General features: G+C 39.1%; 1 protein-coding gene across 1 annotated transcript in view; it reads right to left on the bottom strand.

The window, feature by feature from the left end:
• Positions 1-23,146, bottom strand: part of CSMD1 (CUB and Sushi multiple domains 1) — a 2,040,038-nt gene that overhangs the window by 230,301 nt on the left and 1,786,591 nt on the right. Inside the window, exons 36-38 of the mRNA XM_032158987.2 lie at positions 22,599-22,723; positions 21,587-21,683; positions 7,628-7,732 (exon numbers count right to left, since the gene is read on the bottom strand). Of these exons, the coding sequence (XP_032014878.1) occupies positions 7,628-7,732; positions 21,587-21,683; positions 22,599-22,723 (327 nt within the window). The remainder of the gene's footprint in view (positions 1-7,627; positions 7,733-21,586; positions 21,684-22,598; positions 22,724-23,146) is intronic.

Below are 23,146 nucleotides of genomic sequence, written 5' to 3'. Positions count from 1 at the left end.
TAAGGTTACTTGTTACACTATTGGATGAATGCTGGTTTATATGGTGCTTCCTGTGCTGGAGGTAGCAAGCTCTCGTCTCAGTGCATAGAATGAAATCCCTGTAAACACACCCGCTATATTGGAGTTCTGCTTTCTCTATATTTCACATTTCCTGTGATGTTCCTCATGTCCACCAAAATTCAAATTAAGAACTCTCCTCAGTAGTGTTAATGTAATATTAAAGTGCCATTAAAGCATGTATTAATAATTTGAATGTGTATAAGGATTATTACAATTATGGGGGCTAATCCAAGTTATCTATATTCAATTATGGCAATGTCCTGCTAAAAATGTTTAGTATGTTTTATTTCAAACGACATAAGGCATTTTCCAGAATTTTAATCCTCATTTAGATACTTCCTTCTAAGTACCTGTTTTGAGATGGGGAAATGAAATGTAGCTCATACATCAGTGAAAACAAGAATTAAGGAAGTATTTTAACGGCACATTCATAAGAAACGTGACTTCACAGTAATATTCCATTGACCAATGTAATCATCAGGATAGCCACCTGCAGAAATTAATTCAGTTAATTATATTATGTTCCCAATATTTTATCAAAAATTGAGACAGAGTCCAGGCACAGTGGCTCAAGCCTGTAATCCCAGCACTTTGGGAGGCTGAGGTGGGAAGATGGCTTAAGCTCAGGAGTTTCAGACTAGCCTGGGCAACACGGTGAAACCCTGTCTCTATTAAGAATACAAAAAATTAGCTGGGCGTGGTGGCATTTGCCTTCAGTCCCAGCTACTCCAAAGGCTGAAGTGGGAAGATTGCTTGAACCCAAGAGGTTGAGACTGCAGTGAGCTGAGATCATGCCACTGCACTCCAGCCTGGGCCACAGAGTGAGATTCTGTCTCAAAAAACAAACAATAAACAAACAATAAAAATGGAGACATAAAGATCACTTCTATATTTTCTAGAAAAATTTTTAAAAGACTATATTCTCACAAACAAGTACCTTTTAGAATATAGAACTAAGAAAGAGCTCATCTCTCTTAATTACTATGTTTTCTTTTCAAAAAGGTAATTATGTAAGTAAATACCATTTCCTTTTATGATTTTATTGTCAGAAGATTTAAAGCTAAATGTAAAGCCTAATAATAGCTATTTTAAAAATCTAGGTGGCTGATATATTTATATCTTTCTCTTTGGTTTGGCTGCCTTTAAAATTTTTTCCATTAATTTTTTTTACTGTACACACTTTTTTTTATGTTGCATCAAATACTTAAAGAGAAGGCAGTTTATCACTTTAAAAAATCTAGATATTCTTATTTTTTACATGCTTGACTGTATTTTCTGAGTGAGATCTTATTTATTCCTGACATATTTTTTCACTATATACCTAATTACCAATTATATAAATACATAGAAGAATGACTTAATCATGTATAAGTTTTGAACTCAGTGCCTTTGAAATAGTAGTACTATACCACAAAATTATCTACATATGTTAGTAATTGCAAAATATAAAAGTGTGAATCAAATCAGGTACAATACTAAAATATTTATGTTTAGCTTATAATGATAAAAATCATTTGACTAAAGAAAAGGAATACTTTGAACTTTCAACTATACTAAAAATGTAGAAACAATGTCTCAATTTTACTCCTACCTGGTAAAGAAATAGCATCAATTCAAAAATGAAAGAGTTGTTATATTTGTTTTCTTCCAATTACCTCTTTTTTCCTCATAATCACAAATCACTGATTCAAACTCCTACCTTATTCAGAATATATTCTAAATGTGATACTGCGATTTTTCTATCAGGATTTTCTACTTCTACTTCCTTCTTTCCTTTCTTTCATCCCTCCTTTCCTCCCTCCCTTCCTTCTTTCCTTCCTTCCTTCTCTTTTTCCCTTCCTTCCTTCCTTTCTTCCTTCCTTCTTCCCTCCCTCCCTCTCTCCCTTCCTTCCTTCCTTTCTTCCTTCCTTCTTCCCTCCCTCCCTCTCTCCCTTCCTTCCTTCCTTCCTTCCTTCCTTCCTTCCTTCTTCCCTCCCTCTCTCCCTTCCTTCCTTCCTTCCTTCCTTTCTTCCTTCCTTCCTTTTTTTCCTCCCTCCCTCCCTCCCTTTTTTTCCTTCCTCCCTCCCTCCCTTCCTTTTTTTCCTCCCTCTCTCCCTCCCTTCATTTTTTTCCTCCCTCCCTCCCTCCCTTCCTGAGGTTGCCTTTGCCATGGGTTTCATGTTTGAGGCCTCATTCCCCCTGCACAGGCTTCTGTATCTACGAGCAGAGCTTCAGATGTCGGAGCGTGACTTCCACATTGGACCATGTCTACTACTGGGCTACTATTTAAGAAAGAGTAACTTAAATTTGCTTTGCAGAATATCTTAGTATTATATCTTACGGACTCTAAACATATTTTGTTAACTTCACTGGGTTTCCTAGTAGTGAATGTGATTTAGGAGAAAAAGCAACCTTTTAAGAAAGGCAGTGAAATAAAAAGCTGACAGAATTCCTTTGGAGCTATTTTGACTCAGTAGCATACATTAACACTAAAGAAGCTAGGATAAGTGCAGCAGTCTTTTGCTTGAGTTCAAACATACCTATTAGCTTAGGATATTAATTTTGGATAGATGTCATTAGATGAGGTATTGAATGTTTCACTGTCTTGTTAGAAGTAAGCTAAATTAGAAATAATTTGGAAACACAGAAATACCTATAAGCTGAATCATAATAATAGTCAAATTTAGTGAAGAAGGCCTGAAAGTGAAAAACATGATTATTAAACAAGTATTATTATATATTAAAATCAAAATAGTTTCTATTGTAAGCAATCTCTAAATGGAAAGCAATTCTTAATTAGAGGGAACCATCTGGCTAATAATTAATCTTTAATGAGAATATACATTAAATTTAATTCTGTAATTCACCTGTGCACATCTCTGAATGTTTTCAGTTATGATGAAATCCATCACTATGTTAAAAGTTATGTGGGGGACAGATAGAAAGATTTCATTTAAAAATGAGCATTCAAGAAAAGCTTCTCCACAGTTAACCTAAAAAATATTTTAGTATTCGTACAACTATCCTTGAACTAGGTCAATTTTCAAACCCCTAAGACCCTTAAAATCTCTAGAGTAATTTTAAAACCTACTAGAGAAATTTTCAAATCCTTAAATTGGAAAACCCCATGAACTAGAACAACGTAAAAATCCCATCCACTTGGGATGTGGAAATCTGCAAAATAAAACATCCCTCCCACTTTAACAACGTAAAAATACTAAACTATAAACTGATAGCTTTTCTTGAACTCATTCAGGGAGCTGCATGGCAGGTACCCTGGTGACCTCATTTCCTTTTCTTTCTTTTTCTTTTCTTTTCTTTTTCTTTTTTTTTTTTTTTAAGACAGGGTCTTGCTCTGTCTCGCAGGCTACAGAGCGGCGGTGCAGTCATGGCTGTCTGTACCCTCGGCCTCCTACACTCAACTGATAATCCCACGTCAGCCTCCTGACTAGCTGGGACTACAGGTGAGGCCACCAGGCCTGGCTAATTTTTGTAGTTTTTATAGAGATGAGGTTTTGCCACATTGCCCAGGCTGGTCTTGAGCTTCTGGGTTCAAGCGATCCACTTACCACAGCCTCCCAAAGTGCTTGGATTACAAGCGTGAGCAACCATGCCTGGCTTGGTGACCTCATTTCTAAAGGACAAACTCCCCCCGAAGAGACGAGACCCACATGCTATGTGTGCAGCAAAACACTGGGGAAAGGTGACCAGAAAAGAACCATCAGCTTAATATATGCCAACTGCCGCGAGTGGAGCCTGGGCCCTTCCATCCACAGGCCTCTATCAGGGGGCTATAAGAAAGGCTAGGGGCAGAGCTGGAGCCCAGGAAGAGCTCTCCCAGCCCCCAGTGCAGAGGATCTGTGATGAGAATGGCGTGAAATGCCATGCATGTCCCTGAAGCTTTGCTCTTAGGAAACACAAACCTTAAACCACTGCAAGTGAGCAGCCAAACCTGTCATTTCAGCTTCTCATATTATACATAAAGTGACATAAGATTATTTGAAGGTAAGCTGTGCTCTGTAAAAGGTGTATTTCAACCTCTAGGAGACCATTACAATATTAAACAGTCTTACCTAATAAGCCCATAGTAGGGATAACTGAGACAATAAAAATAGTTAATTACACCAAAATCTGCCAGAGAATGTGGGAAGAAATAATAAAAAATCAGATGGGGTAAATAGAAACACTCCAATCTCGGGGCCCATGTGTTCAATCTCGTTGTTCCTCCCACTAGCTTCCACCAGATCAATACTGAGTTCAACAACAGTCACTGCCACCTTGTTGCCCAGCAGTAAGATCCATCCTGTACACCTTGAAGTTAGGCTTTGTAAGTTCCAGGATAAACCAATATTATCACTGTTCACACAGTTGCACTCTAAGATATCTGGATATGTGTTTTGTCACTGAAAATCTAGATCATATACATTAAACCAGAGGATTCTGTAAGATCATAGAGAATCTAGATCATAAACATTAAACCAGAGGATTCTGTAAGAACACAGAGAATCTACATCATAAACATTAAACCAGAGAATCCTGTAAGATCACAGAGAATCTAGATCACATACATTAAACCAGAGGATTCTGTAAGATCACAGAGAATCTAGATCACATACATTAAACCAGACCTTCTTGGAACTGCTTTTGCTATCATTACTATTTTACAGCCCATCTTTCAAATGTAAGTGTTTGATTTTTGTTTGAGAAATTTCCACCAGTGTCCATTTGGATGTGCTATGGTTAAGGGGGCCTAGTTTTCATCTCTACATGAGAAAAGAACTCCTGAGATGGAAGTAGATGTAGATAAGCCTTAATGGCACAGGTTTTAGAACCAGGCAAACTTGATCCTCAGTATGGACTCACAAGCTCCTTGATTCTCCAGACATTTTTCAGAGAGCACTGACCTTTGGTGTCATTGTTTGTAAAACAGCCATCTGTATGTCACCTTCCTGGTAGGGTAGTCTGGATACCTCGCAAGGTGCTCAGTAAATGGTATTCGTAATAAAATGCACTTCTCATGCCTGCCTCTGCATGCCATCTGTTATTAACATTGGGGCTAGGACCCAGGAAGGCTGAAAATGCTCTATGCTATGTTTCTTCATTTGGAAAAACTGAGCAGACTTCAAAAATACAGGGCTGTTTAAGGACAAATAAGTAAAAAGCAGTAACAAGTTTAGAGCAAGACCTGGCATAGAGTAAGCGCCTACTTTTTTTTTTCCATTTTTATTTCACGGACATAAACTTTGCTGAAAAATCTGAATTTAGAGATTTGTAGATTGGCAGTCTATATCTTAAAATAAATGCAAAAATATGTCAACAAATTTAAGATATCAGAAAATCTTTTGGTGATTTACATCAACAGTCCTTGTACCATTTGACGCTAACTGTAGTAAGGTTAATTCTACAAATACTGTTTATAATCTATATTTCTTTCTTTCTTTTTTTTTTTTTTTTGAGACGGAGTCTCACTCTATCACCCAGGCTGGAGGGCACTGGCGCGATCTCGGCTCACTGCAAGCTCCGCCTCCCGGGTTCATGCCATTCTCCTGCCTCAGCCTCCCGAGTAGCTGGGACTACAGGCGCCTGCCACCACGCCTAGCTAACTTTTTGTATTTTTAGTAGAGACGGGGTTTCACCATGTTAGCCAGGATGGTCTCGATCTCCTGACCTCGTGATCTGCCCGCCTTGGCCTCCCAAAGTGCTGGGATTACAGGCTTGAGCCACCGCGACCAGCCTATAATCTATATTTCGAATTCTGGCATGAAGAATAAGAACAGAGAAATGAGTTCCTCTTAATACTAGAATGGCATAAACTATCAGAATGGTGTTAGCATAAAAAACAACCACTTGAAAAAGAAAATAACAAATAAAAATGTAGCATTATGTTTAGCCCAATTAAAAAATACATTAAATATTTAAACGAAAGCTTGGATTCTCAAAGTTCATTTGAATGAGAAATATGTTAGTCTTTCTTTTTTAATGAATGATATTGTCTAGGAATAAACAGAAATGTAGATAATTATATTGACGGGGCTGAAGCCCAGGTAAGTGCATATCTCACTGTATATAATAATAAGCATAGACAAATTATTTCACTAGCACCTCTTTCCAAGACAAATGAATAAAAACCCAAATGTAACAGGATAACTTTGAGAATGATAGGAGCATTCATCAATACTAACTCCCCCAAAACTATTAGTGAATTTTTAAATACTATCATAAATAAGGCTTATGTTTTTCTGTCTACAGAGATTCACAAAGTATATCAAAGTAGCAGATTTTCCAGACACATCCCATGTTAAGTAACATCCACAGAATCATTTTACACTGTCACTGAAGTAGTCCTGTTCATATAAATTGAAATAAACTTGCAGACAAATGCCCATAAAAAGCAGGAAAATTTAACCAGAATGTGAAACAACCCTGTGGTTTGTGCCTGGCTTAGAATATTTATCCTCAGCTGGAAATCTGGACTTTCAAAAATATGCATGCATTTACATCCTAGCAAACTGTTTATCTCAATTCAAAAGATCACTTATTAAAGCTTATCCATGTATTTGCTTATTTGCAACTGCTTATTAAAGGAGATGAATATCAATGTTAAACATTTTTAGTGCTTGAAAACAGGTCCTAAAATAAACCTTACTCTCATTGGAAATTCTTCTTTCGCTTTTACAATTTTACCTGCATAATCAAACGCCAAAAAAGATTTGTGAGTTTGACCTTTGTCATTCCATTTATGAGACTATTAACTCAGTCTCACATCCATCTTTAAAAGGTGAGAGTCTACTGTGCGATGCCTTCCTCAAAATGAATAATATACAGATGCAGGCACCGGAGCAACAACTCTCTGCTCATTCTTATTTTAACTGCCTTGGAGACAAGATAGAAGAGGCTTATGACCATAATCTAGGCAGAAGCTAGGATTGTCCACCTTCTGGGGGATGCTAATATGAGTATTTTTTAATTACTGATAAAAAGCTAGTAATATTACAAGCGGTTCATTTTTGTGCTTTTTAATACAAACAACCTGAAATTATAGCAGTTATATCTAATTACTCGAGATTTGAACTTACACATTTACCCATTAATTTGTCTCTCATAATATATATTTCTTTTGTTTGTTTGTTTTTGAAATGGCATCTCACTATGTCACCCAGGCTGGAGTGCAGTGATGCAATCTTGGCTTATGGCAACCTCTGCCTCCCAGGTGATTCTCCTGCCTCAGCCTCTTAGGTAGCTGGGATTACAGGCGCCTGTCACCATGCCCGGCTAATTTTTTTTTGTATTATTATCATTTTTTAGTGGAGACGTGGTTTCTCCATGTTGGCCAGGCTGGTCTTGAACACCTGATCTCTGGTGATCCGCCCACCTCTTCCTCCCAATGTGCTGAGATTATAGGCATGAGTCACCGCAACTGGCTTATGTACTTCATAGAGGCAGATTTCATAAGACTAAATTTATGCAAGTCTTACACAGTTTTAGAACAACAATATTTCACTGTTTAATAAGAGCATGATTTATTTTTTCTTCAAAAAAACGACTCAATATAACAGTAGAAGCTGTATGCAGAAAGAGTTGACCTTACTTTTGTATTCCAGGTGGAAACCAGCAGCTGCCACACTAATGTCAGATTGGAAATGCAGGTAGAGTTGGTTGGAAGTACTGTTCAGCAGTGCTGGTACTGTGGTGCCTGTAAGAAACAATGCAGATAGAATTTTAACACTACAAATACATTCACTTTTCTAAATATAAGACATGAGGATACTTATTAGGCTTACAAATCCCTACAGTTTGTCTGATTGCCACATATTTGATCTGAGTATTGGTTTTATTATGTATTCAGCCATTCTATTCTTCTAGGTATAATAAAAAGTTACCCACTGGCTGCGCGGACCTGCTCAAGTCGATGTGACACCTTTCTCTTGTGCTTTCTATTGTACAAAAACTCCTGTTGTCCCATGAGGTTTTTTTTCATTGTTTTATCCATGCAATCTTCTGCTTCTTAAACTTATTGTTTTACTTGACATGAACAGAGAGGAAAGAAAAGTTCAACAGCCAAGTGTAATGACGGCTGAGGGAGCAGTCGGATCAGGTGGATACTGATCTGAGCTATCCTTCAGAAGACGCTGCTTTTGACCATGTATATGTGCTCTTCCTGATCCCTTTGTGACTCATGCTGAGTAATGTTCCCCCTGGATCTGTTGATGATTTCAACTAAAGATGCATGAAAAGGAATATATAGGGCTATTCTGACACAGTGATTTCTTAATTAAAGTGTTCTAGCCTGCATCACAGTAACTAACCGATTGGAAAGGGTAATACAGGTACCGAGGACCAGGGTAAGAAAGAAGTAATGATGCTGGCAGGCGCTGAGGAAAAGAAAATCGTTCATCACTCAGAAGTTTGAGACATTTTGGTGGAATGTATCATAATATGGAAAAATAATAGACAAGTTTAAGTCACTTTTTCCCTGATGTATGTATGTTCAATACTCTAGTAAAATCATTCTCTAAATTAGAAGTGTATACATACTCGATGTCAAAGGAATATCCATTGTGTAAAAATCACCACAGTGTAGACAAATTATTCAAGCACTGGTGTATAAAGGGAGAAATGATAATTTAAATAACAAAGCAAAGAAATAAGTTGATAATTATTCAAAACAGATGAACATTATTGAAAAGATAAGATTGTCTATCATCCTTAGCTCACCACTTAAATGATCCAATATCTCCTAACAGATTTTATTTTATTTTTTTTACGGGGAGTCTCGCTCTGTCACCCAGGCTGGAGTGTAGTGGCGTAATCTTGGCTCACTGCAACCTCCACCTCCCAGGTTCAAGTGATTCTCCTGCCTCAGCTTCCCAAGGAGCTGAGATTACAGGCACGCTCCACCATGTCCTGCTAAGTTTTGTACTTTTAGTAGAGATGGGGTTTCACCATGTTGGCCAGGCTGGTCTCGAACTCCTGACCTCAAGTGCTCTGCTTGCCTCAGCCTCCCAAAGTGCTGGGATTACAGGTGTGAGCCACTGCACCCGGCCCCCAAGAGATTTGATCAGACCAAAGATCCCAGGCAGACTCCGGCTGTCTCTTTATAAGAAGCTGTGTGTGTGTGTGCGTGTGTGAGCGTATTGTTAGCAGAGAAGGGGTTTCACCGTGTTAGCCAGGATGGTCTCCATCTACTGACCTCGTGATTCGCCCGCCTCAGCCTCCCAAAGTGCTGGAATTACAGGCATGAACCACCGCGCCCGGCCTGTAAGAGGCTTTTTAAACACGATGGGTGTCGAACTGAATGCCTAATCTATCTATCCCTGAAACATCGAGTAGGCCTCTAACGCCTAATCTATCTATCCCTGAAACATCGAGTAGGTCTCTACTGTTTCTTAACAATACCATCGGCATCCATTCACTTCACGAACTGAACGCCTAATCTATCTATCCCTGAAACATCGAGAAGGTCTCTAACGCCTACTCTATCTATCCCTGAAACATCGAGTAGGTCTCTACTGTTTCTTAACAATACCATCGGCATCCATCCACGTCATCACATTCAAAGCTTCCTCCTCCATGACGCCAGACTGCCCTCTAATCAGTCATCAGGCCCTAACTGGCGTGCTTTCTAAATATTTTCCCAAATTATTTCACTTACTTCATATTATCTTCACAACAATCACCCCAGTGCAGGCGTGTTCTTATTTGGTTTTCAGAATCATTTTTTCTTGCTTCAAGAGGCTCCGTATCATAGGCCTGGGATGTTCATTCCTTCTCCTTTGATTCACTTTGACTTTCCTATTTCTATTCATTCAAATATAACCACTTTTTTCCCAAACTGAGCCACTCACTCATTGAAGAAACATGGGTTTATCAGCCAGATAAACTACTAACTCATTTTCCAAAATACTAGTTATTCTCTGATTTCGTGCAAAGCATAACCTTCCCTGATTAGGACAGAGCCTCAAAGACTTGAACCTCATCAAATCCTTAAAGGCAATGAGCAGACCAACGGTGCCATGCAAAATATGACTGTTACAACTTTAATCTGTCTTCCGTTCTGCTCTTACCACATTCATCTCCTGCCTGGGCTAATGAAACAGCCATCAATTGAGCTTCAGAATGGATATTTACCTTCTTCTTACGCATTTGTTCTGCACTCAAAATAATCTGCTTACAATTAAATAATGCTTGCACATTTTATTTCTATACATAGGCATACGATGTGTCTTTTAATAAAATTTTAGGTCAACTTCTTGATCTAAACTGTGCTTTGAGAACTCATCCTATGGAGATGGGGAAATTTAATCTTTACCATGGCTGGGGATTCCTTTCCTGCCTCAGGATAGCCAACAGTCTCAGACTTTTGGGTCCTTGACTCCTTACTTCACATAAGCTCATTCTCCAACCTCATCTGGACCCTTGAATTTTAGCAGTTTCATGTTTTTGTGAACCCCTTTGATAGAATGCTCTTTGACAAGTCCCTGGTCCAAAATCTAGCCTAAGTGCACCAGGCTACCAGTTTGTTTTCAAGGTCCAGTCACATCCCTGTGGTCCTGCAAGGAATTCAATTATATCTTAATTTCCTAGAGGACACCCAGGCCTGGGAAGTGCCATCACTTTCCTCTTGTCAGTCACTTCAACTCCTTCAACATCCGCCTTCACCACTGTCATCTCTGCTTTCCAAAGCTGAGCCTTTTGAAAGACTAAATCCAGAAGGGCGTCCACCCACAGGTATGAACACCTGTTGCTTTTAGACCCAAGGTATGAACACCTGGCTCTCTCCTGGAATGAGGCTGGGAAAAATACCAGTGGAATGAGATTAAATAACGTCCCAGTAAAATACACTGCTATAAATGCAAAGGCAGTTTTTGTCAGGTATAATCTGAAGACACGGTAAGGACTTCTTGGTCTTGGGCTAACAAGCTTCTGTTGGGCTTACAAAGGTTCACCATAGTATAAACATGTGCCTTAAGGAGTAAACTTTGGCCAATCAGTACCGAAGCTGCTACTGCAATATGTTGGAAGAAAAACAGTGAGAAAGGAGAGAAAAGAGAACTCCATATGCTGTCCTGACTAACGGCATGTGTGTTTGTGTGTGTGCACAGTCTTAGAGCCTTTTGAAGGTAGAGATCCTGCTTGAGATTTGGGGTCTATTCCTCCATCTGTTTTCCCTGGCTGCAAAGGTGGGTATTTTCTCTGGGAGGTGGGGTCATTTTAAACCTGAATCCTTAGTGCGTAATTCACTGTAAGAGCACTGTGTGTTTTGAATGATAAACACTTACGAAGTGTTTGCTGATATAACTCTTTTGCTTTTTGACCTTGATTTGATAGACAGGCAGACAGTTAAGTAGATAGATAATACATAGATATATACATAACATTTTTGACTAAAAATTCATGGGGTAACAAACTATAAACCTCTCCTTGCTGATCAGCACAAACAAGATGAAGAGGTGTTACTGTACACTACGTAACAGGTAATGGAGGAAAGACGAGGGGTGGTTGCAAAGCGGATAACCTGGTGTGTCTCCAAAGAGAAAATTCATCTGTCTACAGTATACCTTCTCTCCTTTCCACAGCCTCTACAAGAAGCGAAGTGCTGGTTGTGCAGCTGAAAACAGGGCACACCCAAAGCCTTGGAGAGAGACCAGTGAGGGAGGAGGAAGGAAGCAAGAAGTGGAAGGAGTCTCAGCTGCACCTGCTCATTGGCCCGACTCAAAGCCCTTTTTATGATGAAGAAAAGGGACATCCACTAAAACGCTGATTTTTTACCTGTTTTATTCAATTTCCATGATGTTTGTTGTCCTCTCACTATTGCATTACTTTTGTATTTGTGGATAATATTTGTAGAAAGAACAATATATTACTATATATCTAACTAATTTATCCAAATAAAGTTTCATTATATCATCTACACTACTTTTTGACTGTTTTACATGTATAATCAGTTACTTTTTCCACTCCATTAAATCAATTTAACTAACTATAAATCCTTTTAAAAATATGTTTCCTCTCCACTTTCCACCTACCAATGACAGGAGCATCAGCTCAGTTTCACTTCTCATACAATATGTCATGCTTGGTACAGTTCTTTCAATTGCACCCTCATTGGGATATGAGACTCCAGCTTTTACATTTTAAAATTTATTTAATGTCCTCCAGCACCCAGCATAGTCGTCTCTCATACAGGTATTCCATACACATTGTTTGATATATATATATTTTTTTGAGATGGAGTCTCACTCTGTCACCAGGCTGGAGTGCAGTCTTGTGATCTCCACTCACTGCAACCTCTGACTCCCTGGTTCAAGTGATTCTCCTGCCTCAGCCTCCTGAGTAGCTGGGATGACAGTCATGTGCCACCACCCCCGGCTAATTATTGTATTTTTAGTAGAGATGGGGTTTCACAATGTTGGCCAGGATGCTCTCGATCTCCTGACCTCCTGATCTGCTGGCCTCAGCTTCCCAAAATGCTGGGATTACAGGCATGAGCCACCGTGCCCAGCCTGACTTTTTTGTTCATCTTCTCTGGACATATTACGGTGGCATCAGAAAAACCTCCTTCTTGTTTTAAAAATTTTTCCATAAGTTATTGGGGTACAGGTGGTATATGGTTACATGAATAAGCTCTTTAGTGGTGATTTGTGAGATGTTGGTGCACCCAACACCCGAGCAGTATACGCTGCACCATATTTGTTGTCTTTTATCCCTCGCCCCCCTCCCACTCTTCCCCCCGTCTCAAAAGTCCATTTTATCATTCTTATGCCTTTGTGTCTTCGTAGCTTAGCTCCCACATATCTGTGAGAACATACGATGTTTGGAGGAAAACCTACTTCTGATGCCATTTACTTCTGTCACTCCAAGTCACTGAAAATGCTGTGGCATGTTCCAGTTCTATAAAGGAAAGATGATCACAAGTTTCTTGTGTGTGAGTAACAAGTGAGCTGGGCATTCGAATGTGCTTTGTGAATCATCAGGCCCCTCTAACAGTGATTGTTAATTCAGCAATCTGGTCCATGAATGACAGCCCTGTTTGCACTCCTGTTATGAAAGAGAATCATTTGCTATCCTATGAATAATGTGGGATTTTGGTGCCCTGGTGGCACACAGGAGAAGCGGGAACCCACCAGCCAGGGGAGGCTGGGATCACGATGCTGGGCTGGGCACCCAGGCACGGCTGCAGAGGGCACTTTTCTGCAGTGGCTTCCACACTGGGATCTTCTCAGAACGGCCTATCAGAAGGAGCTTATGCCCCTGCAGAAAATTCAATGGAGTGATTTTTTTAAATGGTGCCATAGGCAGAATGTTTTTGATCATATAGTTTTACTGTGGCCTAGATAGAACACTACATAACAAAGGGAAAAGCAGTCGAATGATAGTCCCTGGAGGTTCTCGTCTCGGCATGGTGATATTTACCTGTCTTCAATATTGTCAGCCACAAAATTGTATGTGTTTTGTTCTATTTTATTCATTTATAATTTATAACCTGTTTCCAAAAAATGATGTTAAGTGGCTTGCAAGACCCACATACATATGCTTGTCCTAATGGAAATAAAATACTAAAACACTGAGTGATTGACATTAGTCAATCATTTCCTCTGAAATATGTACCTCTCATGACTACTCACTCTTGTTTTTATTCAATAACGAAATTTTTAGATGGTTTAACATCTCATTTGTAAACTTTTTAAAGTATAATTACAAAAAAGTTTAAATATTGATAATGCTTTAACACAAACTTTATGGCTGACTTGTCATTTCTCCATATAAAATATTTTTTTAAAAATTCATTCTAAAACTTTAGAAATAATTTCTAACTTAAAGAAAAGTTGCAAGTGGAGTATAATAAAACTGAAACATCCACTATCTCTCTATAGATAGAATTGTTATGCCTATATGTGTGTATGTGTAAAATTATTTTATTCTAAATGATTTATGAGCAAGTTACAAGCATGATGACTCATTTCTCATAAAAAACCAGTGTCCACTTTTTAAAAACAAAGCAGTTCTCTAAATCAGAAATGTAACATAGATATGACATGTCATCTGCTGACCCCCTTTAAATTCCATCCACCTGCCTTCAGGGCTTGGAGAGGACAGGACTCTACTGGAATCGCTCAGGGCATTCTGGGTTAAATCCTCCATTTTCCTTAGCCTGGAAGAGTTCTCTGGTCTTTCCCTGTCCTTCATGAACTTAACACTTTTGGAAAAAAAAAAAAAAAAAGCAAGTTCTTTTGGGGGGTTTTTTTTTTTAATTTGCGTTTGTCTGATGCTCTGTGTGATTATATGAGGCCATGCATTTGGGGCGAGAATAGAAAGTGGGGTGCTGCTTTCTTCTGAGGGCTTCTTACTGCTGAGCTCCCTGTGGAGGTGGCCAGCCCCATGCGGGTTCACAGATGCTGATTCCATCATCACTTCCCGACGCCGCACAGCGCGACTGTGAATTCACATCAGCCGCTTGCCATCAGCTGTAGTGGGAGTATTTACGCCACAGCAATTGCAACGTGACACAATAATTCAAACTGCTGCTGCTGCTCCTTCTTCCTTCCTCCTTCTTCCTTCTTCCTTCTTCCTCCTTCCTCCTTCCCCCTTCCCCCTTCTCCTTCTTCTTCTTTTTGAGGGTTAGTTTCTCAGTATACCAATGCATACAACAGCCCATTCTTGATGATCTTGTATCACTTGGTGAAAGAGGTGTCTGTCAGACCCCTCCACGTTGAAGGTAACTTTTTACTCCTTGTCATGACTTAGGATTCATGGGGGAGAGGCACAGGGATGATGGGAGAGTCCTGTTTCTCATCAACACTTCATCCACTAGCTTGATGAGCCCTGACATTCCAGCCTGAGCCCATCATGAGAAGGACTGCCTGACGATGACATTCACCCTTCTCCGCTTACGAGCTGGTATTCTTCAGCCACGGAAAGCTTTAATTTTCATTCATTTTATTAATTCACTAATCTAATTCTGTCAGTATAAAGTTATAAATTTCTATTTTTGTTGTCGTTGTTGTTTTTTAGAGACAGGTCTCACTCGGTCACCCAGGCTGGAGTGCAGTGGTGCGTTCACAGCTCACTACAGCCTCGAACTCTTGGGCTCAAGCCATCCTCCCACCTCAGCCTCCTGAGTAGCTGGGACTACAGATGCACCCCACCAGGCCTGGCTCATTTTTTCTGTTTTTTTTGTAGCGACGAGGTCTTGCTATGTTGCCGAGACTGGTCTCAAACCCCTGGCCTCAAGTCATCCTTCCTCCTTGGCTTCCCAGGGTGCTGGGATATGCGTGAGCTGCCATGCCAGACCATAAAGGTCTATTTCATACAAAATGGCTTATCTCAATTTATTCCTACCACAGCTTTGTAGTCAATATTTCCCCAAGAAATGCTGGCTCCTTCAATGGGATAATGGTGTTTCGAGGGGTAGTCAGAAAGCAGAATTTGGGTGCTACTGGGCTGTTGTTTTATACCTCTCAAAAGACAGAGGTAGAAAATAAAATATGTACATACACACTATATTTATGTCTATAGCTGTATATATACTAAAACCATGCATTCACCCCAATATCCCTAATTCAAACCATGTGCTCACCCCAATATCCCTAATTCAAATCCAGTACAAACAGGCCCATGTTAACCTTCGTCATTTCCATCTTCACATTCTTTCTACCCCTGGCAACATTAACACGAACTGTGAGCAAATCCTCTTTGTGCCCAAAGAGCCAGTTCTTCTTCACACTTCCAGATGCCTGACCCAAAATGAATAAAGAAAAGATGCACAACCAGAAGGAAAAGGAAGCTCTGCGTTTTAAATTGGGACAAATGCCATGTAGCCCTCAAAAGAAAAGGAGGCTGGGCTTTGGAAAACTTGTGTGGGGTAAACAAACGAAGCCTGAGGCCGGTGTATGCTTTCCTGTTGTCTTCATTAGACTTTAGGCCTTACGACTTGTGGTACACAGGAAGGGAGTGAGGTATTGAGAGAGAACAGGAGAACTAAAATTCGACCTCCAAAAATTGCGACCCGAAAGGTTGCAGAGGCAAAGAAGGAAGGAAGGCCCTCTTAGATACCTGGTCTCAGCTGAAACATAAGGAAAGAGAAAAATGGGGTCTGCTTGGGCTGTTATTAGGAGAATAGAGGCAAAAGAGAGACTAGAAATAATGATTTTAGGCCAAGCACAGTGGTTCATGCCTGTAATCCCAGCACTTTGGGAGGCAGAGGCAACTGGATCACCTGAGGTCAGGAGCTCAAGACCAGCCTTACCAACATGGAGAAACCTTGTCTCTACTAAAAACACAAAATTAGCTGGGTGTGGTGGCACATGCCTGAAATACCAGCTACTAGGGAGGCTGAAGCAGGAGAATCGCTTGAACCCAGAAGGCGGAGGTTGCAGTGAGCCGAGATCATGCCATTGCACTCCAACTTGGGCAACAAGAGAGGAATTCTGTCTCATTTAAAAAAATATATATATATATAATAAATAATATATAAATATAATACATATTATATATTAATACACAATAATATAATATATAATATATATGAATACATAACACATGTCATATAAATTATATGACATATGATATAGTTATGTATTACATGATATATAATATATAAATATATATGAAAAATATATATCATATATATCGTGCATGACATATGATCATATATCATCTATATCATATGTTATATAGGTCACATATTATATATCATCTATATAATATATTATACATCATATATTATATGTGTCATGTACATATGATTTTATATATATAATATATATGTGATTATAAAGATTTCCTCAGTGACTGACTAAAGGCAATCTTTAGACACACAACTAGATGAATGTATCATCCCTTCATTCTGGTTGGCCCTCACCAGCCAGAGCACTCATTCCTCTTCACCTGGAGAGGAGCAAGTGAAAGCCAGAGGGGCCAGATGTTTCTAGACTAAACTGTCCAGGAGAGATACAGAGCATGAGTGTTCCTTTCTCTACTGCCACTTCAGAATATCGACCATTATATCAGAGTTAAATTAGGAAGTCTTGTTGATTATTCTTTCCGAGTGAATATACAAATGGACTTGATATTCACAGTGGCCACAACCCTAAAGAAAAACATTCCTAATTTGTGAACATGGTTCTTCTCATATTTTCCCCACAATATGCATAGGGGACAAGGACAGAAAGCAGCTGAGACGAGGATGATGGACGGTTGATGAGGCTCATTCACAAGAACACCATTGTCTTAAAATGTGAAAACATCTTAGAACAACTATAAATCACTCATATATCAGACATCTCCAAGGCCTCTCAAAAATATATGAATGCTTAAATGTTAAACTGTGAAAAGTGAGTGGTCTGTTTAACTCAGAACATATACACTTGCAATATAGTACCTATATGTATACTCTTTAATAGAATTGGTTTTAGATATAAAAAATTCAATATAAATGAATATGAAAACATTTTATCAGTCTGACTCTCTTATAGATTTATTATAGAAACAATGGTATTTTATGTTGTTAGACCTAATCACATTATTTTAAACTGGATATACATCTTCATATAATAGTTACTAAATTTTTTTATTTGATAGTAGTGTTATTTGTTCATTCATATTTTATTTAACTTAGCTTTCTAAAACATTTGCATCTTTGAATTCTTTTTACTAAGGAAATTGAAAGCAACAAACTAAGTATTTCGTAACTATTTGTATGAGACAACTTTTTTTTTTTTAAGATAAAGTCTCACTCTGTTGCCCAGGCTGGAGTGCAGTGGTGCGATCTTGGCTCACTGCAGCCTCTGCCTCCTGGGTACAAGCAATTCTCCCACCTCAGCCTCCAGAGTAGCTGGGACTACAGGTGCGGGCTTGGCCAACTTAAAAAAAAAGTCTTTTATAGAGATGGTGTTTTGTTATGTTGCCCAGGCTGATCTCAAACTCTTGGGCTCAAGCAATTCTCCCATCTTGGCCTCCTAAAGTGCTGGGATTACAGACATGAGCCACCACAATTGCTTAAGCCAACATGTATCCTAAAATATTGTGATGAAAATCAAATATTATGAGAAAAGATTAAAAGGTTATAAGGCTAACACCTGTATTTTAACCTGTATTTTCTGATAAGTATTTTTATTCCTTGTATATGTTACATCTCAGAAATATGAGAAAAAAACAAAAAAAATGTAAAATTTCTGCTCACATAATTGATATATAGTTGTTGTGTAACAAAGAATTTTTCTGGTCCTTATCCTTGATATCCAGGAGGTAAACGCTAAGCCTTTGGAATTTCCCAGGTGGCAGGAGTGCCTTTGTGGTCCATGGAGGAGCTTATCACACCACACTGTTTATGGTGATTGTGATGATAATTACGATTATGGTAACTCAGGGAGGGGGCTGGGCATGCTGGAAAGATCAATAATAGGATTAGAGGGTTGATGCTCTGAGCCATGTGATATCAGCCCAACCTCCCAACCTCTGGGCAGGGAAGGGAGCTGGAGGTTAAGTTCAACCCTGTAGCCAATAATTCAATTAATCTTGCCTGTGTAAGCAAAACCCTGTAAAAACTCTGGCACCAAAGCTCAGGTGATGATGCACTTCGATGTGCTGGAAGTTCCGGAGGACACAGAAGCTTTCTGTTTAGTACCTTCCCAGATGTCACCGTATGAGTCTCTTCATTTGGCCGGTCCTGGTTTGTCTCCTTTATAATATAGTCTTAATCATATGTGTAAGTCCATTGCTTTCTCAAGTTCTGTGAGGCACCCTAGGGAACTATCAAGAACTGAAGGGACCATGGACCCCCTAAATTTGTAGCCAGGTGGTCAGAGTGCAGATGGCCTGGGGAGGCCCAAGGGCTTGCAGCTGACGTCAGAGGGGAGTCCTGTGGAGAAGCACGAAGCGCACGAACTCCGTGCTAACTCCAGGAAATTAGCCTCAGAATTGCATTGCAGTGGTATTTATGTCAAACATATTTTTTCAAATTTTCTCCTGGCTAACTCCAAAAACTGAAATTAATAAAAAGGAGATTGTTGTTATTTTTCATGCATACAGAGGCAATGTGGTCACTTCTTTTTTTCATTATTATTAGTAAGGCATTTCCCTGCTAACTTTGGCTAATCCATCATGCAGCTGCCTTAATTTTGCAGTCTCCTGCTTTCTGCTCATAATGCCTGCATTTGTGTGTAAAATGTGTTCTGTCACAGATCATGACTGAGAACATTAGTTTAAAAACTTAATTCAATATTAAATACTATCTTTTGAAAAATTGACCTATTTCTAATATTAATTAGCATATATGAAATTATTACACATCTGAAGCTAAGTTCACTTGTGTTACTCAAGGGAAGGCTTAATATGAGGTTGCTGTACAGCAGCTGATAAATCCAAATATATGTGAATGATAAGATTTGATCCTCAGACAAAAAGTGGCAAAACACATACTTTGTAAGTAGGTTTTACCAGCTGAATTCATAAACTGTGCGGTAGGTGCTAGGAATTGTGCATGACACTCAGAGATTAATATAGATTCTGAAGAAACTTAAATCTCTAGAAACTAAAAGAACACTTTACTTAAAAATGACCAACACAATTGAATATCTGAGTGTAGACAGACAGACACAGACTGAGTGGCTCCTGTGACTTGAAGGATTTCCTGTCTCTCTTTCTCTGATTTGTCTAGCTATATTTTACTAAACTGTTAAGACATTTAAATTTTTCCCAGGTAGCTTTTTTTTCTCTTACATCTTAAAAAAAAGTGTGACTTTTTTCCCTCCTGTAACACCCATCACCTACCTGTAATGTTGTCTATTTACGAAATGTTATTTATATAATTACATTAAATGTTGGCAACTGTGTAGATTTTAACTTATGTTGTTGCTGTTGTTGATGTTTTTAATGAAAGAGGCCTTATCTTTTATTCCTAACAACAAACACAGTGTCTGATATCTAGCAGGTACTTTAAGAAATCACATGCTAAACTAAACTATTGCGAACGCTATGTGGTCAGGGGAAGAAAGAGGGATTTCCTAGTGGAGATGGGCCTTGAGTTCTAGCTTTTAAGGACAGTAATGGGCTATTTGAAATAAAAGTTCCTAAAAGAATAAATAGTACACAAGCAGACAAACATGGATTGTGAGTGACAAATAACTATAAGATGATAGATTGGCATTTTATTCCCAACACCTTAAATGGCCATGCCCAAATAAAAATATGGCTTTATTTGCTGAGAACCAGAGATAAGATCTTTGAACCATTTGAAGTGGTAAAATGGAAGTTGTTTCAGACACTGTGAATGCCCTGTGCACTATTTTCTTTATTTTTTTTAACCTATTGAGTAAAAGTAGAATGGAAATGTTTAGGGAAGAAATATTCACAGTTAAGAAAAAATATGTATTCCAGCCTCCCTTTGCAGTAGAGATAAACAGCTGACAGAAATCAGACCAATGGGATAGAAGGAGTCAGCTACTGCAAGCAAGAAGCGACTCATGGAACATAGTACTTTTTCTGTGTCATCTTCGACAATTCTCTAGTACCTAATCTTTGTTTTTCATTGGTAAAACAGAGATAACAATAATCCCTTAGAACTTAGTTGGTGCTGTCATATTGCCTAGTTTTTATAATTTTAGTAGTGACGGGGTTTCACCATGTTGGCCAGGCTGGTCTCGAACTCCTGACCTCAGGTGATCCACCCACCTCGGCCTCCCAAAGTGCCGGCATTACAGGCATGAGCCACTGCGCCTGGCCATGTTCAAGATAAAATTAAGCATTCATGTTAACACACATTCATAACCCGGCAAAGTAAAGGCTCAGGAAGTGTGGGCGACTGTGAGGACAGTGATGACCAGGGTGATAATGGCAATATTGATCATCGTCACTGCTCATGAAGTGTGAGTCCTCATGCTGTTCCAATGTAATGCTATTACAAAGCAAAGTGAAAGAGAGCGGTGTCATGCATCTGGAGGCAGGATATCCTGTTAAACAAAAGCCAAACTGAGATCTGAATGATGTTGCAGGGCAATGGGAAGGGAAGACTTGCAGGGCATTTGGAAAGCAGAATCTTCAAGGCGGGTGCGTTCGTGAGAGTCGGAGGTGCAAGGAAGAGTAAGAGAGGGTGGACTTGCAGGGCACTACAATTTCGTGTCTGGCTACATATGAGTAGCGTAGAATCTCAGGACTAGCTGAGCCCACATGCTCAGTGTAATTTTCTCAGATTGCTTAATGTCAGGCAGCGTACTTTAAGAGTTGAGAACAGTTTCCTAACCTCTGCCTCTTCGCTACCTCACATTAATATTCCTGGCTTCTGCTGCCAGCCTGAGACCTGCCACATGTCAAAGCTGTGCTATCTGACACTTTTAGATTGGTCTCCTGCTCGTGGAGAACACAGCTTTCTTTTTTCTCACCTGTTTCTTGATGGTCTTACTCTAAGACTTTCAGCACTAGAGCAACCATTATGGAGACAGAAGAATTGTGTAGGAAAATGTCTATGTGGAGTGTTTGTTGTTATTTATGTTGTTTTCTTGGTGTTTGCAGATTTTGAGTCACAAAGGTGAGGAAATTGACTCCATCTTACCTGAGAAGCTTCCCAGTCTGGGTGCAGTCACATCTCCACCATCGTGGATCTCAAGGGAGTCCCAGTTCTGCTCCGTGGCAAAACTGATCACTTGGATCTACCAAACCATGACATTAAGTTAATATTTATTTTTGGCTTAACACAATTAGTCTGATTAGATGGGGTATTGGGGTTTTTCATGATCAAGGTATATATATATATACATATATATATGTATATATATATACACACACATATATATACATATATATATATATATATCCCCTTAATAATGCCTCCAATGCCATAATATTTTATAAACATATACCTTAGTCAGGAAAATCATCTATCTGTCTGTCTATCTATCTGTCTATCTATCTACCTATCTATCTATCTATCTATCTATATGGCAAAATTTAAAAAAACAAACCATGAAAGAACAATTTTTTTCTTTTTTTTTTTTTTTTTTTGAGATGGAGTCTTGCTCTGTCACCCAGGCTTGAGTGCAATGGTGCGATCTTGGTTCCCTGCAACCTCTGCCTCCCCGGTTCAAGCAATTCCCCTGCCTCAGTATCCCTAGCAACTAGGATTACAGGCATATACTACCACACTTCGCTAGTTTTTGTATTTTTAGTAGAGACAGGGTTTCACCATCTTGGCCAGGCTAGTTTTGAACTCCTGACCTCAAGTGATCCGCCTGTCTTGGCCTCCGAAAGTGCTGGGATTACAGGTATGAGCCACTGTGCCCGGCTGAAAGAACAATTTCTACAAATGGTACTTTTGATGGTTTTTATTCTAAAAAATTGATTATATTTATTCAAAATATAGAAACATGGTTAGAAATATTTTGTAGAAATACTAAGAAAAGGGAAACAGAGTATAGTCTATGTATTTAAAATAACCAATATAAAAGGAAAAAAACAGAGCGGGAAAGAGAGAGAGATGGAAAGAAAGACAGAACAAAAGAATGAAAGAAGGGAGCCCATGGACCCCAGCTGAGCCCTGCTGTAGACCGTGGACTTCAAGGACTAACCTGAATTCCCGAGCCCTCCGTAACTATGATCTTCCATATACAGTTCAAGTTGTTTCCGTATGGCTCAGGGTAGCCAGGGGACAGGATTGTACCTCTTCGTTGAGTGAAATTGCCACTGCAGGGTACTAAAAGACAGAACCATATGTGATGAAATAAAGGGCTGTGGGACAGTGTTAACTTGGCATGCAGTTTTCTTTTACCGTGTGACTAGACAGCAAGAGAAAATGTGCATGAACAATGATACGTTAAATGGCCTTTTTAGCCAAGGTAAAATTTAGTATATTCTCTTTTAAATTAGCAATATAATTGATTATTACCTGTTATGCTACTCAGTTATAGATCTTGAGTCTATAAATAAATCTATCCAAGTTCTCTAAGAAGGGACAGTGTCTAATGATGGCATCTCTAAAGTGAATTCTGTTTAGAATAATTTACCTACTATAATTGAAGGACCTTGGCAGAGTCTTCTCTTCTCCATGCAGACATGCATCTCCAAATGATATTAATGGGATTTATGAGCAAATTCAAGAGAAGAGGTGCTTAAAATG

The sequence above is a fragment of the Hylobates moloch genome, unplaced genomic scaffold (assembly GCF_009828535.3).
Source record: "Hylobates moloch isolate HMO894 unplaced genomic scaffold, HMol_V3 SCAFFOLD_8, whole genome shotgun sequence".
Classification (NCBI taxonomy): domain Eukaryota; kingdom Metazoa; phylum Chordata; class Mammalia; order Primates; family Hylobatidae; genus Hylobates; species Hylobates moloch.
Note: the sequence above shows the minus strand (reverse complement) of the source record. Positions and strands in the feature narration are given on the sequence as shown.